Source organism: Ovis canadensis, chromosome 7, assembly GCF_042477335.2.
Source record: "Ovis canadensis isolate MfBH-ARS-UI-01 breed Bighorn chromosome 7, ARS-UI_OviCan_v2, whole genome shotgun sequence".
Lineage (NCBI taxonomy): Eukaryota > Metazoa > Chordata > Mammalia > Artiodactyla > Bovidae > Ovis > Ovis canadensis.
This window is the reverse complement of record NC_091251.1, coordinates 81,926,976-81,944,388: the sequence shown is the minus strand read 5'-3', so window position 1 is coordinate 81,944,388 and position 17,413 is coordinate 81,926,976. Positions and strand designations below refer to the sequence as shown.

Below are 17,413 nucleotides of genomic sequence, written 5' to 3'. Positions count from 1 at the left end.
TCAAATAAGGCTGACTTAATTAGAAAGAGAGACAGCCTGCCTGACAGCTCTTTTTCCCCCCCTAACAGCTAAGAACAAGATTTCAGAAATAACCTTTACGTGCAGGAAATGCAAATGGCTCTGTATTATTATTGCTCAGGCGGATGGAGAGAAAATCCCCCAAGGCCCTCACAAGCCTCATGTTCTGTTAACACATTCATATGAAAGCTGAGATCACCCTTTTCTCATCATTGTGTCGGATGCCTGGTAGAAGGATTTCGTGGTTACTTTCTGTTCTTTTCTGCTGTGCTTTTAGAGAAACCCTTGGGGCAAAAAGCTTATGCAGTTTCTTCTATAATTTATACAGCTCTGTCCACATGTGCCAGGCTGTTCATTTTATTCACGGTGTGACAGCAGAAGAGGCCTCATCAAAAGAAAAGCTAGAGAAGAGGAAGTTACAAGAAGTCAAGGCCTCTGAAAGTTTAGCAGAAGTGTGAATGAGTCACATATTCTAGTCAGTTTTTAACTTTTTTAGCAGCAGCAAAATATTAGACAATCTAGAATGTTTGCTCTAAATGATAAGAAATGAATTCTTCCCAAGGACCCTGGGGACAGGAGGAAAGGGAGCGAGAGAGAAAGTACCATGGAAGTTGTCAGCTGCTTGAATGGAGTAAACTCAGAGTTGAACCTGACAGATACAGAAGTGTGCCCACAGAGGCAAAGACTGCTCTGCTGTGGGAAACCTCCAACTTTTATCCACATGGATAGGATTCAAGCTATTAAGACTCAAATGCTGATGATGTGCTTTCTGCTGTGTATCTTTGCTGGATCCCTCAAGCAGCGCAAGACTCTGACATCGCAGAGATATCCATGTGACTGGAATGTGCATTTTAGACATTGAGAACACCTTTTTAGCAATTACTAAATCAAAAATCCACCTACCAAGGATCTCCCAAGGACATCTCAGCATTATTACTATTATGCCTTTTCATTAAACCACCTATTTCATGAATTTTTTTTATTATTTATATGAGTAAAAGAATATTTTGGTACCCTATAAGACCAAGAACCCAAGAAAGCCCTCAGTTTAAAAAAAAAAAAAAACAGGGGAGGGGGAAGAGAACAGTGAAGGGACAGTTTCATTGTACTATTTCTAAATGGTATTAGCATTTAGAATAGTGTTGCCCTATCCAAGTTCCACATGATTGATAAGACCAGTTGCAAGTTAAAGCTGAACAGAAGCCAGATTTATGATTACATTTCCTCCAATAACATTAAACTCACTTATATTTTAGTATGTGCTGATTTTACATAAAACATACTGAAAAATAATCATTTTGCCAAGTATCACTCCTGCCTCCCCTTTCTCCCCCAACGCTGAACATTTGGAATGGACTTTGGAGAGATAATGATATTTGGTAGTTCTTACTTAAGTGAATTTATTATGCAACTTCATGCTTTGTACTAAACTTGCATTTTAAACTGCGTCAGAGAACAGAAAGGATACCTACAGCAGCCATGGAATTGAGCTGATCAATGTAGAACTCAGGCCAACTTGTTGCTCCCTTGTTTTCTTCCTGGTCCTAAAGAGACAGGGAAAAAAAAAAAAAAAGTGATATACCACCAGATATACACAATGGTCACAAAAACATCTGACTTCCAGAGCCTCCAGACAATGGCCCACACAAACCATTAGAAGACATGGAGATGTAAGATATCTGTCTTTTAATGTTGGCTTTAGATCACCAGACTGTCCCTTTGACCAAGGTGGTACTCCTGATCCAATCTCCACAGATAGTGCTGAAGTCAGAATTAGGTGTGACAAAGGTACGTTTTCTGAACCAGGGAGCAAGGGGAGATGAAATGAGAACTTAGCCACACGCAGTTAAGATGATGCTGTTTTCCTTCAGGGGAGCAGGAACGTTGGGAAGGGGACTGTGTTTGTTGCAAGGACAAAGGACCTCTAGGTTCTGTGTGGCACTAAAGACACTACTGCCAGATTACATGTCTGGATGAAACTCACAAAAGAGGGGAAGTTGTCTTTAAAAATGACCGTGGGATTGGCCAGTTGTTAACTAGACTTTTGCAGTTGGTTTATTCAGGCTCCAGTAGACAGTAAATATTTTGAAGAAGGGTCTCATTTGAGGTGACCAAAACTAGGTACTGCTTCAGATGAGGAGGTAAAATAAAGCCCAACATCGGATGGAAAGCAACAAAATGAACACACGTTTGTCCCAGGTCCAGCCCTTATGCCATGACAGCTTGTGAGTTTGAGAAAATGTAATGGAAGAAAATATCTGAGCTGAAGAGAACTGAAACCCAAGGAATTCAGGAACTGATTCCTAAATCGTTGCATCTTACAAACCAGGGTGACTTGAAGTCAGCACCAGAGTCCCTAGGGCTTCTGCGGATGGAAGATCTTTGTCAACCTGAGCCCACACCTTCCCCCCAAATCAGGTGACTGAAGCTTCTGTCCCTTCAGAGCCTCAAGTCCACTTGAAGATGGCCTTGTGGTGACAGATTTCCATGCAAACCTGTATGAGTTTAAGTCATTTGTGTGACAAAACAAACCTGAAGGGGAAAATTCCAGCTCTTCTCTAGCCTCACATTCAGAGAGCACCTTAGTACACCTGATACCTCTTGTGTCCATGGAGAAGTGCTGTTCTAGGCACACAGAGCTGTACCGGACAATGAAGTAGCTACTACTGCTTACTGTGTCTGGATCCCCATCCTTGGAATAATGGCTTCAAGGTAGGGCTATTAATTTCAGTCCTATACTTTACTTAAAAGAAAAGAAACAAACTTTCTCTAAACAAATCTTTGTAGGCAGGTCTACTCTGGTGAGATAAAAGAAACAATTTCAAAACTCTTCTTTAGGTAGTCACAAGAAAGGGGTAAAGTAACTGTTGCTCACAGTGCCTTAAAGGCTGGTAGTAACTGATATCCAAACTCGGGGAGTTGCATGAATTTCATCTGGAGATTGAACAAGCCAGATGACGGGGACAAAGGCTATAGCAGAGGCTTTGAAGTTGGACTGGATTTCACTTTCATGGCTTTTAAAAGCTAAGGAAATTTGATGAGTTTTTAGAACAGCCCCTGATTATTATTTAACATGTTAATAAAATAGCTACAATGGGAGTATAAATGCTGAACCCTTCTCTCCTCTTAAAATCATGTATTAAAGTTAGCAAAACCCTACTGCTACCAAGGTATTCAGCAAGCCAAAACCCACAGTGATATTCAATGGTATTTGAACCTATAAAATGAAATAGAAGGCGCCAGATCTTTCTATTGCCTAAAACTAGGGCAAATTTCCAAAACTACAACAAAATCACGTCCCACGTCTGGGGCCCCATGACAGACTGTTGTAGGTTTAACATTCATGGTTACAGAAGAGAGATCATTTTAGAAGCTTAAGATTAATACACAGAGAAAACTCTCTATACTTTGAAAATGCTTTTAAAATAATGTAAATGGATTAAGAGCAGATCTAGATTCTGCAGTCAAAATTAGGGGAAGAAGGCTTCATTTTATTTTATATGCCTCAGTGCTGAGAAAATCAAATGAGCTAATGTATGTGAAAGCTTCTCGTAAAAATACAAAGTGTTATCACTATATCCCCAGCAGGGTGATCCTCAGAGTCCTTCATTTTAGCAATGCATCTTCAGTTTCCCCTGTGTAATTTCCTGGTGCTCTACAGACGTGTGTGTGCTACAGTAGCCAAGACAAACTCATACCTGTGAACCAAATCTCCCCCTCCTTTGTGTGGCTGCTGGAATCTCCAGTGATACAGAGACACTGGCCAGAAGGAGCTGAATTTAATTTTTCTCCGAGGTCTCCTAAAGAGCACTGGATGTGAAGACTTGCCAAGGAGGGGACTTTCCCCTAAGAAGTCCAGGAAAGGGATCACTGATGGAAAGGTAACTTGTATAATATTCCTGGAAGGAAACTGAGTCTTATGCATTACCAACCTCTAACACATATTATTCTTTGAGCCATCTGTTTTGGTTCTATATACTTGTTCTAGAGAAACAAGTGGAAAAATACACAAGCCTGTACAAACTGTATCACTGTATTTGTAACGGAAGCAGCAACAATATCCTAACACATACAGAGCTTCTTCCCATGCATCAAACACTGTGCTAAGCACTGCGATCTTCATTTAATCTACCCCGTGAGGTAGCTGTCATCACACTCATTTTGCTGAAGAGAAAACAGAGGCAAAGGGAGTAGAGATGAGTTGCTAAAGGTCTTCCTGCTGGAAATTCAGAGGCAGTGAGAAGAATCGTGACAACCTCTTTTCCTAAAATGAGACTTCAGATTAATCGCAAGCAATACACATTGAGTGCAAAGCTGCTCTCCACTCTTCACCACTTCACTGTAAGAGACTCAAATATGATTAGTGGATGAAAATGAGTTCACCTTTCCCTAAACCTTAGTGCTACTTTTTGCTACATTCAACATTTCTGATATTATTCTAAGGTCTGATGTTTTAACCGGGCTACCTCTGAACCTTCTCTCCAGGCTTTCTGTGGGAACTCCTTTGCTCCTCTGTCAACACCTCATCTGTCTTTATATCTGTGCATGCAGACAACACTAAGAAGCTTTTCCCTAACCTGTTATCCTGTCTGTTATACACTGCATGTTATAGTCTGTCTTCATGGAGACTTCTCAAGAGCTGCTGAAGATGAGCCCATGGCACTGACCACCTGTAGACACTGAAATTATAAACAAACCATCCCTAAATGATATACATGTAACCCTACTTTTGGCTACCTACTTCACTGATTCCATTAGAAGTTTTCTAATGGAAAATAAGCAAAAATATTGCCTTCATTCTATTATTTAAAAACACTGCTTTCCCCCTCTCTTTTAAAACAGATAGTAGGTAACTCTTAAAGACACTTAGAGAAGATTGTCCTATGTGAATACAAGTTGTAGCAATCACATTAAATGTTCTTTTTATTCCACATACAGAATGGATAATTCATATTAATATCCAGTTTTGTTTCCTCTTGAAAACATAATAAGCATTTAAGTTACATGTCTATCTTTAGAAGGTCTATTAGATAATCTATCAGATATTAAATTGGTATAAACATTTTATGTTCTTAAATTGTACACTGATAATTGGTTTCTGAGATTATCTGCAAATATCACTTATATTCAGAGAGAAGGTATGGTGGAAAAATGACCAGATAGGCTGGCCATGCAAAGATGAGATTCAAGAACTTACTTGTTGGTTTATTCAATTAGCACCTACCGCTAAGTTTGAAGACCTTCGAGTCTTATTTTTCTTCTGTTCAAATTAAGAGGTGAGACTAGACTTTTCAAAGCACCTACAAGCTCTAAGATTCTACATGACTCTAATAGTGAGATGTTATGTGAAACATCATTTGTTACTATTAATATATTTAGAGTGCTCAATTTCTAAAGTCAATAATTTAAAAAATTATGTTGTTCAGTGACTCAGTTAACCTTTAACTTGCAACAGCTACTTCCTTTCTAAGGTAATTTGAGGGGGAAAATCTCAACATTAATTATTTTATTATCTCTCTAATCCAGCGCATCCTATTTCCTTAGTAGCTTGATAGGCATCAATAAGAGTGTATTCATGGACAAAATTTCCTGCTGGATGGACAGTCTGCCTTTGCTTTCAACCTGCACTGAATGCAGCTTTAACCTCTTTTCTTGGTTTTCCACTTTGCTCCGACAATCTCAGTTTCTAAACAAACAAACTCTTCGCTAGGAAAGGGGAACTTGTACAGTGCAAAGGACCTTCAAGAACATTGGATTTTTTCTTTTTTCTTCTTTTTCTAAATAAATCAGGCTCTAATTAACCAACTCATTTAAAAAGTAAAGAAATACATAGTCTATTTCTAACCTCACTTCATTTCCAACTGGCACATTTTTCACTCCATATCGCTGGTCAGTGGCTACTAAAAATTAAAAAAAATTTCAAGAGATCCTCCCATCCTCTTTAAATGCTCAACAGTGCATTTGCTTTTTGCAGTATCATTTTACCCATAAGAATAAAATCTGCATTATTTATTTGATGACACGTCTGTCTCTCACTTCACTATCATCTCTTTCTCAATCCAAGCTGATTGTACTCTACTTCTACGAGCATCAACAGACAGGCATTTGAATCCTCAAACACTACTACCTTAAATGACTTTTGGCAGGAAAGGTAAGTAATTTCTCTGTGTGACTCAGCTTTAGTTTCCTTTTCTGTAAAAGTGGTGCCTACCTCATAGGGTCATTTTAAGGATTTAATAAGTTAATGAAAAAGTAAAAATGAAAGTCGCTCTTTGCCACCACAAGGACTGTACAGTTCATGGAATTCTCCAGGCCAGAATACTGGAGTGGGCAGCTGTTCTCCAGGAAGCTCTTCTCCAGGACATCTTCTCCAGGGGAAGATCTTCCCTAGGGGATCTTCCCAACCCAGGGATTGAACCCCAGTCTCCCACACTGCAGATGGATTCTTTACCAGCTGAGACACCAGGGAAGCCCAAGAATACTGGAGTGGGTAGCCTATCCCTTCTCCAGGGGATCTTCCCAACCCAAGAATTGAACAAGGGTCTCCTGCATTGCAAGCGGGTTCTTTAGCAGCTAAGCTACCAGGGAAGAGCTCTGGGAACCAGACAAACAGAAATGTTCAACATATGTTAGCTAGGATGATAATGATACTGTTTCAGGATCTCTAGCTATGGCAATTCTAAGTCCCTGTTACTAGAGCTACAAAAATTTTTAGCAGTTTGAACATAAACTTTGACAGTAATTGTTCATATTTAAAACACACATAGTCTTTGACTCTGTAAGTCTATCAGGAATTTAGCCTATGATTACACTCGCACAGATACATATTACAAAGATTTGTTTCACTGCAGAACTATTTGAATTAGCAAATAAAGTTAACAAGTATACGAAAGGGGAGTGGTTGAATAAACTACTTTGTAGCAGTAGCAAAGAATGAAGTAGAGTTGACCAAGTAGTGACTTCCCTGATGGTCCAGCAGTTAAAACTTCACTTTCCAATACATGAGGGTGTGGGTTCAATCCCTGGTCAGAGAGCTAAGATCCCACACACCTTGTGGACAAAAATATAAAACAAAAACATAAAATATAAACAATATTGTAACAAATTCCATAAAGACTTTAAAAATGAGTCCCCATCAAAAAAAAAAAAAAGACCAAGTATATTATGGAGGGAAAAGTGATTCAAAATATGATCTCCAATCTATAGAAAAAATATATATACTACACACAAACATTTCTGGAAACAGACAAAATATAACAACAGCTACCCCTGGCTAGCAGGGTAGTAGAAAAAGTCTCTTATTTATAAACTTCTGTACAATTCATATTTTCATTTTACTAAGAACAAGGGCTATTTTCTCAATTAAAATAGGAGTTTGAAAGTATCAGTTTGAAAGTTCTGTTAGGACAAGAGCTCTGCTTTTTCTAATGTTCTGTATTACATGAACTATATCCAGTCAAGACTGTGCAACATTTGGGGTGTGTCTGTTCTCCATCACCAGGGCACCCTTCTGCTCCCTACAGAAAATTATTTTATAACATTTCTCTAATTATTTCTTCTTACTGGATTCTCTATTTCTATTAACCCTAATATCAGCTACAGACAAAGAAACTGTGTAATCTGGGATAAGGTTTGCATACCTGAAGCACGCTAACACATTCTAAAATTTCCACACTTATTATGTTGCAATTTCTTGGTAGCATCAGAAGTTTTTAGTAATTTAAGTGGGTCTCAAAGTGCAATTTAAGTATTAAGTCTTAATGTAAAGAATACTTCTTTTGAAATTACCACAGGACAAATTTTTAATAGGATCAAGTAACAATATGTAAGAACTGGTATTGTTTTTTCTCTAAGATGCTCTTAGAAGGCCCAAAACAGGCTGTGCAAAGGTCAATCAATTGTAAAGGACACACTCTGTGGTTGTTCCCTAGACCACAAATCACAGACTGGAGCAACATGCTCGTGGCCAACTAAAGCCATTAATCTCCATTCAGTTACAAACCCATGAGGTTCTTGGATAATACTTGGTAGGAAAGAAAGACACTCACCATTTAGATTGGCTAAAAATCTTCTAGTGATACACAATAGTACCATCAACTGAAAAACAGTAGGCTATATTAAGGGTTAACTAAATGAATCTCAGTAGCAGAAAGGTACTGCGTCATATGATGCAAAGTAAACTTCATTCTGACAATGTTCATTACAGGACAAAGGCAAGTACATACTAATAAAACCTGTTCCACTTTTAAAGAAAATGCTATTAGAAAACATGTTCACTATGATCGTACAGGTTCAAGAAATTCTATCCCTTGTTAAGGATCAGAATAGTCACCTGTTGCATTGAATTGTGATTCCTATTCTGGATTTAATGGGCTCAGCCCCATAGACTAATCAATACAACAGCTGTTAAATAAATTCACTCTATACCTAGAATTTTTATAGAAATCTAGGCAGAAAGGGACAGACAGGTCAAAATTTTATTCTTTAGGTGTGTCTCCATGGTGTGTGGCATCTATTAAACTCAAATGAATGATAGGAAACAGATACCAACATGGGTGAGAGGAAGAGCAGGTAGGATGGAAGAGGGGGAAATATTTTGTGGACAGCCTTGCTAATAACTTCTGCTATCTGGATGAAACACAAGCTGGAATCAAGATTGTCGGGAGAAATATCAATAACCTCAGATATGCAGATGACAGCACCCTGATGGCAGAAAACGAAGAGGAACTAAAGAGACTCTCGATGAAGGTGAAACAGGAGAGTGAAAAAGCTGGCTTAAAACTCAACATTCAAAAAACTAAGATCATGGCATCCTGTCCTATCACTTCATGGCAAATAGATGGGGAAACAATGACAGACTTTATTTTCTTGGGCTCCAAAATCACTGCAGATGGTGACTGCAGCCATGAAATTAAAAGACGCTTGCTCCTTGGAAGAAAAGCTATGACAAATCTAGACAGCATATTAAAAAGCAGGGACACTACCTTGCTGATAAAGGTCCATCTAGTCAAAGCTATGTTTTTTCCAGTAGTCATGTACAGATGTGAGAGCTGGACCATACAGAAGGCTAAGTGCCAAATAATCGATCCTTTTGAGCTGTGGTGTTGGAGAAAACTCTTGAGAGTCCCTTGAACTGCAAGATCAAACCAGTCAATCCTAAAGGAAATCAGTCTTGAATATTCATTGTAGGGACTGATACTGAGGCTGAAGCTCCAATACTTTGGCCATCTGATACAAAGAGCCAACTCACTGGAAAAGACCCTGATGCTGGGAAAGTTTGAAGGCAGGAAGAAAAGGGACAGAGGATGAGATGGTTGAATGGCATCACCGACTCAATGGATGAGTTTGAGCAAGCTCTGGGAGATGGTGAAGGACAGAAAAGCTTGGTGTACTGCAGTCCATAGGGTTGCAAAGATTCGGACACAATTGAGTGACTGAACAACAACAATCTTTCCCTTCTAGCTCAACAGTACTAGTATAATTAAGTTAAGTTAAGTCGCTTGCTCAGTCATGTCTGACTCTTTGCGACCCCATGGACTGTAGCCCACCAGGCCCCTGCATCCATGGGATTCTCCAGGCAAGAATACTGGAGTGGGTTGCCGTTTCCTTCTCCAGGGACTAGTATAATTAGTATCTTCTTAAAAGATGGCCATGATGAAGTATGGAACAGCCAGCCTTTTCTGTAAGGGGCCAGATCATACACAGTTTAGGCTTTTTAGACCATACAGTCTGTTGCAACTACTCGATTCAACTCTGCCTTTGTACTTGCAAAAGCAGCGATGGTGGTAGTGGTTTGGTCACTAAGTCATGTCCAACTCTTTGTGACCCCATGGACTGTAGCCTGCCAGGCTCCTCTGTCCATGGGATTTCCCAGGCAAGAATACTGGATTGGGTTGCCATTTCCCTCTCCAGGGAATCTTCCTGACACAGGGATTGAACTCATGTCTCCTGCTTGGCAGGCATCCCAGGTGGCTCAGTGGTAAAGAAAGCAGCTATAGATAACACTTAAAGAGAGTGGGCCCTGCCATGTCTCAGTAACACTTCATTTACAAAAACAAGCTATTGGCCAGATCTGACCCATGGTCCACGGTTTTCCAACCACTGTGCTAGGTTAAGCTCGACTCTCAAGAGGGTGGGAGTACATCAAAATCCTCAAAATTCTTACTTGATCACCAACCGTTTGCCATGCTTTCTTCTCTCCTCGAAGCCACTCTATGTCCAGTAAACCCCAGTTTAAGTTCGGACGAGCACATAAACTGTGTGGGATTTGCCCAGTAATGTGCACTTTTGCAAGAGATGAAACAGACCCTGAAAAATCTACCTTCTTAGTAAGCTTGCTGCTTCCTGAAATCTCATTTTTTAAAAATAGCACAGAATCATTGGGTCTTTTAAATCCTGATATTTGCCTCCAACTCCTCCCCTCTTGCTCTTCTTTCATCAGGAAAAGAAAATCCAGTAGGTCCACAAACTTGCATTCCTGAGACAGTTGCTTTACTCAGTCCTTCCAACCCTCACCTCTGACCCCTAGCAGTGGGCTGAAACTATATCCTACGTCTGAAGTTTGCCAAACTCAGGCAGCTGGTTTCAAAAAGTAATTCCCATGTTGTCACAGTTCAAGAGAGTCATGTGGTTCCTGGGACTGCCAACCCTGGTTACATTTTTTGCCCATGGCCACAATTACACATCAAATGTAACTGCTGCCAAAATCCGGTTGGGCCCACACAAGAACGATTACAGAACAGCAGCTTCTTCATCCGCCAGGAAATCCAACACCTCCTCCTGAGCCTCAGAATGTCAGTCATTTTCTAGAAAGACTGGAGGGTGACTAGCCATAGCAGGAGCTTTCATATTTCGCATTTAGAATCACAGGAGAAGAGCAAACATTCTTCTTCACTTCTCCTCATGCTATAAAACATCTGCATGTTTGTAAGGCAAGCCATCACGTAATTATATCGCTATGTCTTTGACCCTGGAGACACTCTAGTTTGAGTTTCTCCTCACAGGGATTCCTTTCAGAAGGTCACCGGCAGGTGATCGATCATGTGTTCTCTGAGAGTAGGCTTCAAGGGCCCAGAGTTGTTTGGAACCAGCATTCTCACTGACTGTCAGAAAATTCACCTCATTCTGAACTGGCAGATGTCTCCTTGTAACTCCAAGAACTTGTTGGCCTTAGTTTTGCCCTTGGGAACTATACGGACTAAGTCTAATTTCTCCTATGAGCAATAACCCAGCAAATATTTAACTGATTCGAAAAAAAGCTATTATGTCCTCCCAGAGTCATCTCCTAACCAGGCCAAAAGTTCTCCAGTGACTGAACAGCAAACGTTTATCTTCCTCAATTCATTAAAAAAAAAAAAAATCTCAAAATTTCCATACGCTCATCACACTCTCATATCTGCTACTTGGAAAAATAACTCCGATATAAGCCATCTGAATTCCTATGAAAGGAATGTGCTTGCCAGTGATGCTCAACTCTACACAGTCTCTACTGAGAGGGCTTCTGAGATAGATATCTGAGAATGTCTCTGCAAGAGGAAAGAGAACAAGTTCTTGCTTTCCTGATGGACCACAACAAGTGACCTTTTTGACTTAGAATAAAAGATACATGAAACAAAGGTAAACATGGACAGTGTGTATTTTATCAAGCACACATACTTTAACAAAGTTTGCCATAAACCCAATAGTAAAATTAGTTTTCTTCTCATAAGATTGAGAACATGTCATCTCTAAAACGTAACTTGACAGAAATGAAGTAGGACCCAGGCTCACTGATTATACATACGCTCCTTTCCTGTACATCCACCTCTTCAAACATCACAGGAACTTCTTCCATGTATGAAGCCTGACACCTCTTCTGACCTCCTGAGTTCTGCTTCTTCCCTTGCTCTAGTGGATGCAGGTATAAAGTTTAGTAAAACTGATAAGACAAGGCATGTTTTCCCAGACAGGGCTAGACACTATCATATCATATACTCATTTAAAATATGATTAAAGATCTCAAATTACTTAAAGTAAGGTAGCCCCCTATCAATTCTAAGTTTAAAATTCTGCATTGACAAAGGATGATTTTTTTAAAGTAAAATGGCATGATTTTGGCATGACTCAAGTCAAAGATTTTGTTGAACTCATGAGTAAATGAGAGAGAAACAGTAAGATGTTACAACAGGTTCAAAAGAAAATTTGTTAGCAAAGATATATAGACATTAATTTACAAATAGATGCAAAACTAGACAATAGGGCAATAAGCAACTGCATTAGACACAAGACATTTCAATGGACAAGAACATTTGACTGTGATCAGTTTTTTTTTTTATTAAAAACAATCTGCAGATTTGTTAAATAGCTCAAAAATAGTGAAAAGTAGAAATTACTCTGAAGAGTGCTATAGATAGAACATTCAGTATTTTTTTTTCTGGCATTTCAATGAAACCACAATTTAGCAAAATAAAAGATGACTAGTACTTCCTGGTTGAAGAGCACACAGTCTACAAAGGTGTAATGTAGAAACCAAGCTGTATGACTAACACCTTGCACCAGACTCATCACATCTAAATTACACAAATGCTTGTGTGTGCATGCCCAGTCACACCCTATGGACTGTAACCTGCCAGGCTCCTCTGTCCATGGGATTCTCCAGGCAAGAATACTCGAGTGGGTTGCCATTTCCTTCTCCAGGGGATCTTCCTGACCCAGGGCTTGAACCTGCATCCCTTATATCTCCTGGATTGGCAGGGAAGTTCTTTACCACTCGTGCTACCTGGGAAGTCCAAAGTTTTTGCTGAAGAACATCTACCCCATCCTTACCACTTCACTTCAGTTCTGCCTGCTTCCACTGCCTTGCCTAGTCTGTGTGGTATGGTTTCTATTTATGAATCTCTGAGACTGATTTGAAACCACTGAGACTATTCTACTTTACCCCTCCCCCATTACCTCATTATATCCACAGATGCACCTGGTTCTCTATCCTCCCCAGAAATTTGCTGGTCAAATAGCAGGGACACTTCTTTTGTATACACACACACACACACACACACACACACACATGCGCGCGCGCGCACGCACACACGCACGCACACGCACACACACACACACACTTAATCATTTGGCTGCACTGGTCTTAGCAGCGCATGGCATCTTCAGTTGCAGCATGTGCAATCTAGTCCTCTGACTAGGGATTGAACCAGGGACCTGGTCACTGGGAGCACAGAGTCTTGGCCACTGGACCACCAGTGAAGTCCCCTGGAATACATCTAGGAAATTTCTTTCACTCCTCACCAAAAACAAGTGGTCAACTCAGTGAGTTTAGACCCACTCCCCAACTCCACAACTCCCACCCCCAGCCAGAAAGAAAACGACACTTGACCGCTATTTAAAAAAAAAAAAAATCAGGTTTGTGCTACTTCTCAGCCAGCTATCACTTTTATTCTCTCCAAAATTAAGAGTGCCGCTTTAAAGACGTCTAGTCTCTCTGTGGGAACAGCAGCAATGAAACAAAGAGTAACAGTGTGACTTCAACAGTAAGGAGACCAGCTGCATTTCTTAAACAGCTCAGGGGCCCAATCTGTTCCAACACCCTCTTCTTTCCTGAAAAAGTCTTGGCTGACCTTACAGAACTGAAATCTTACAAGTCACATGCTGCAGGATCCTTAGGGAAAATGCATTTCATGTGCTAATATAGCTGAGAAAATAGCCACAATCTTCACCTAGAACTAAAAGCTGAGACTTTACAGCCCATTTCCCAAACTACGAGATATTTATTTCATTTATTTTAACAAGTCACTTTTTTGGCAAAGTGCTTCATGGCATGGAAAATGACTGGAGCCTAAACATCTCAATCAGTGTAAATCCAACATCTGAAGCCAATTTTAGATGACAATTTCCCTTCATTTTCATGGCATAGAAAAAGAAAAAGGCTCCGATTATTATTTTCAGAAATGACACCAGCCCACATTTCCCTGCTGTCTATGACACAAAGGTGTGCAATGACTTAAAACAAATTACTTCTGTGTAGCTTGTTAAGAGCAGAGTCTTTGACCCACATTTCATCTGGGAGTGCTATAGACCCAAGTACGATTTAGTCCAGCTGGTTGGTAAATTAACATGTTTGGACACACACCACTAAGCCCTCATGCAGTGTGGAAATCCAATCAGTGGTGTCAGTGGCCTTTGTTGCCTCACATCTTGCTACCAGATTTGCTACCAGACCAGCCTTTCAGAAAGCTGTAAAGCAGGTTTTGATGTTCTGTAACCTGCTCTTGGGAAAACAATCAAAGTGTGTTTATGATTTGTAGTATAACACTTAACACGAGACCATAAAGAGAGGACTTTGGAAAATAGTAATTAAACTATGAAGAGAATTGGGGGAAACAGTGAGCCCATAAAGGCATGTTCCATTCAGCGAAGCATTCTCAGGATGCCTGTGAGAAATGCTACGGCAGGGTTAACTGTCTCCTGGAAGGAGAGTCATAACTGTATTTCTGGATTTAAGTCATCACTGACTCTTTAATTCAGAATACAACTGTATTAATAACAGCAATTTTGGCAAAGAAAGAGAAAAGCATCCATTGGAAGATGTCACTGTCTCAGAAATGTCTAAATGTGAGGATGTAGGCAAACAGAGCTTAGAAACTGAGGAAACATAAACCGCCTTTCCTTACATATGGGGACAGATGAAAGGATGGCATCCTAAGACTGCTCCAGTCAATGTTGATCCACAGTACACTGAAGAATAACAAGAGAGTTTCAGACACTAACTTAAAGTTGGTATTCTTCAGTAGACTTTCTACTGCAACCCGTTTCTTGTTCCACACATTACTCAGTTTCTGGAGTGTAAGAATCTGGAGAACCTCACACAGAAGTTATTAGCGGCACATTCTTACACTGGGAGCTCAAAGCTTATTCCTACTTCTCAAGGGGAAGAAGCTCTGAAATGCACCAACCATAACATGGATTTAATAACATTAGGTGAGCTAGAGCTATTAGTGAAAAGAATGAAATCTATAAGAAACTCAAGTAAAGGGCTTTTTTCCCTTCTTTGATCTCTCATCCAAAGTTCATACTTTCTTCTACTGATGTCTTTCCTAATCCTGTCTCCTGGAGCTGGTGAAGTCAGGCTGACTTGGGGTGGTGTTTTATGAAAGTAAGTGTCATAGGACCTAGAGAATCTGAAGAGAACCAGGGAGAGACCCAAGGGACAGAAGCATGGTAGGTGACACTTATGTACAACCATAATCTAGGCACAATAGGAACCTTCAAGAGCAAGGAGGGTATATAACTATTACACGTGCTACATTCTCCTATCATGTGTGATGGCAGACAATGCTAATCAATTACCACACTATTTGTATTGAGGTTATTTATAACCTCCAAATGCTTCTCAAAGCCCTATGGGCTTCAATCCCTCGTTGTTTATACAGTTGGTAATTAAGATAAATCTTTTTGCCATCTCTGCTTGGAGTTATTCACAGTGAACTCCATTAACCAAGGAAGGAAGCCACAGTCCAAAGAAAAACTGACACAGAGGAGGTATGTTGGTCTGGACTGTCTCATGAGCTACATGTCCCTGGGCTGGTGATAACCAGAACAGGAGGCTAGTTCTGGATTCTCATGTGTAAGATATAGTGATACTCCTTTCCAGAGATGCAGTGATTGCTGAGAACACTCGTTCAGTGTGCAATTCTATACTTGCAGATTGCAGAATTTTGGAAATGCAATGGACCAATACCTATGTGCTTCAACACAGAGGCAAGGGGCTCAAAGGGTCTCACATAGTTGCATTTAGAACCCTGGTTCCATAATGGTACTGTTGACAAGTATTCTATGACAAAGAGTGAGAGCTCCAAGACTGTCATGTATTCCAAACTCTGCAATCAACACATGATGGAATTTGTCCTGCAGCTGAGCTGTCAAAAGGAATCTGCTTAACAATTAAGATTTGGAAGCCAAAGATAGCTGCTCTCTGGTAGCTGAGAACAACTGCTCTCCCAAGATCTCCATTCAAACCCACAGCTCCAAGTCTCTTCCAGAGACTGGAGCAGAAGCAAGAGTGTTCTTCCCACAGCACAGCACAGATGCAGGCATGAGGGACAAGAACAGAGTGAAAGCTGTGGGGCTTGCTTCTTTAGCCCCCATTCCAGAGGGGAAAATAGAGCTCCACAGGACACACAACCCCCACACCCCCCATGACTCCATGTTAATTGGTTTGTCCAGCCAAGATACCTTACTTTGTCTCAGCTATATGTTGCCTATTCATTTTCACTGTTGTTTGAAAGGCGGTAAGTGAGTGCAAAACACAGGGTCATTCTCTCCCTCTGTCCACCACCCTGGTGTTCTCTAATTAGAGGGGAAGCAAGGCCTTGGATGAAGGGTGTTCCTCACTGAAGAAATACAAGTACGAGGAAGCACAAAAGAGAGATGCTATCCACAGAGCAGATACATATTCACCATTTTCACAAGGCTGCAAAGAACAAAGCAGAGTGAAGAATCATAGATTGAAGAACCAGCAATCTCCAAACCCGTGAACTGACTTACTTGTACGTGGAAACCACCTCCGACTGTAGGCAGGGAGGACAGACAAACATAGAGTTACCCATCTCACTTTCTCAGTATCTGAAGGAACTGTGGAGTACAAGAAAGGGGAGAGGCTTTCATAATTTGTATGGAGAGATGTCCCAGAAAAGGGTGCTTTGGTTAGAAGAAAAGAGAGAGACCAGTTGTGTGCTTTTCCAGCCACTGAGCCTGTTTGTGCAGACATGCTGGTTTTGCACCTGCACTTCAGTCACCCTCCAGGGAATTGGCAGAGGCCTCAGAGGAACTTCCTGTGCTTGATGATGGCATATATCAGTCAAGAGCTGGCTAAAGATGGAAACACAGCTTCCCCGGGTCTGGACCTGAGGGTGCAGAGAGGTCTAGAGGAGAGGAAGAGTGAGCCACACACAGAGCGGTTTCCTTTGTAGTCAAACCAAATAAACAGAATGCTGAGGGAATTGTCCATTTTTAGGTACTTGTAACATTTTGTACTTTGGTCCAGCTTTATGGATATTTGAATGGAATGCTTTCATTCTCTAAACTTTGGGTTTTTCTTTTTTAAATGAAATGTTTACTTTCTACTCCAGGAATTTGTACTTTAATTTGATTTGCTAAGCTATACGAGAGAAAACTGAAGAACTTTAATGACAGTATCTTGTACCCAAAACATTCAAACTTATGTAAAGTGATTGATCAGGGCATACAAACACTAGTTCCACCCCCTCCAACAATACCAAGCCCTTGGATGGTTGACGACTAATTTGCTTCAGGTAGAAACTATTACAAGCACTTTGGAGAGCAATTAAAGGTAAAAATGTTCAAACCAGGCAACGCAGTAATTACATGTCTAGGTGCCTACCCTAGAGAA

At 40.4% G+C, this 17,413-nt stretch overlaps 1 protein-coding gene across 4 annotated transcripts in view; it reads right to left on the bottom strand.

The window, feature by feature from the left end:
- Nucleotides 1-17,413, bottom strand: part of DAAM1 (dishevelled associated activator of morphogenesis 1) — a 182,057-nt gene that overhangs the window by 55,756 nt on the left and 108,888 nt on the right. For all 4 annotated transcript variants that reach the window (XM_069596723.1, XM_069596724.1, XM_069596726.1 and 1 more), the window contains exon 4: nt 1,491-1,562. In XM_069596723.1, coding sequence (XP_069452824.1) covers nt 1,491-1,562 — 72 coding nt within the window. The remainder of the gene's footprint in view (nt 1-1,490; nt 1,563-17,413) is intronic.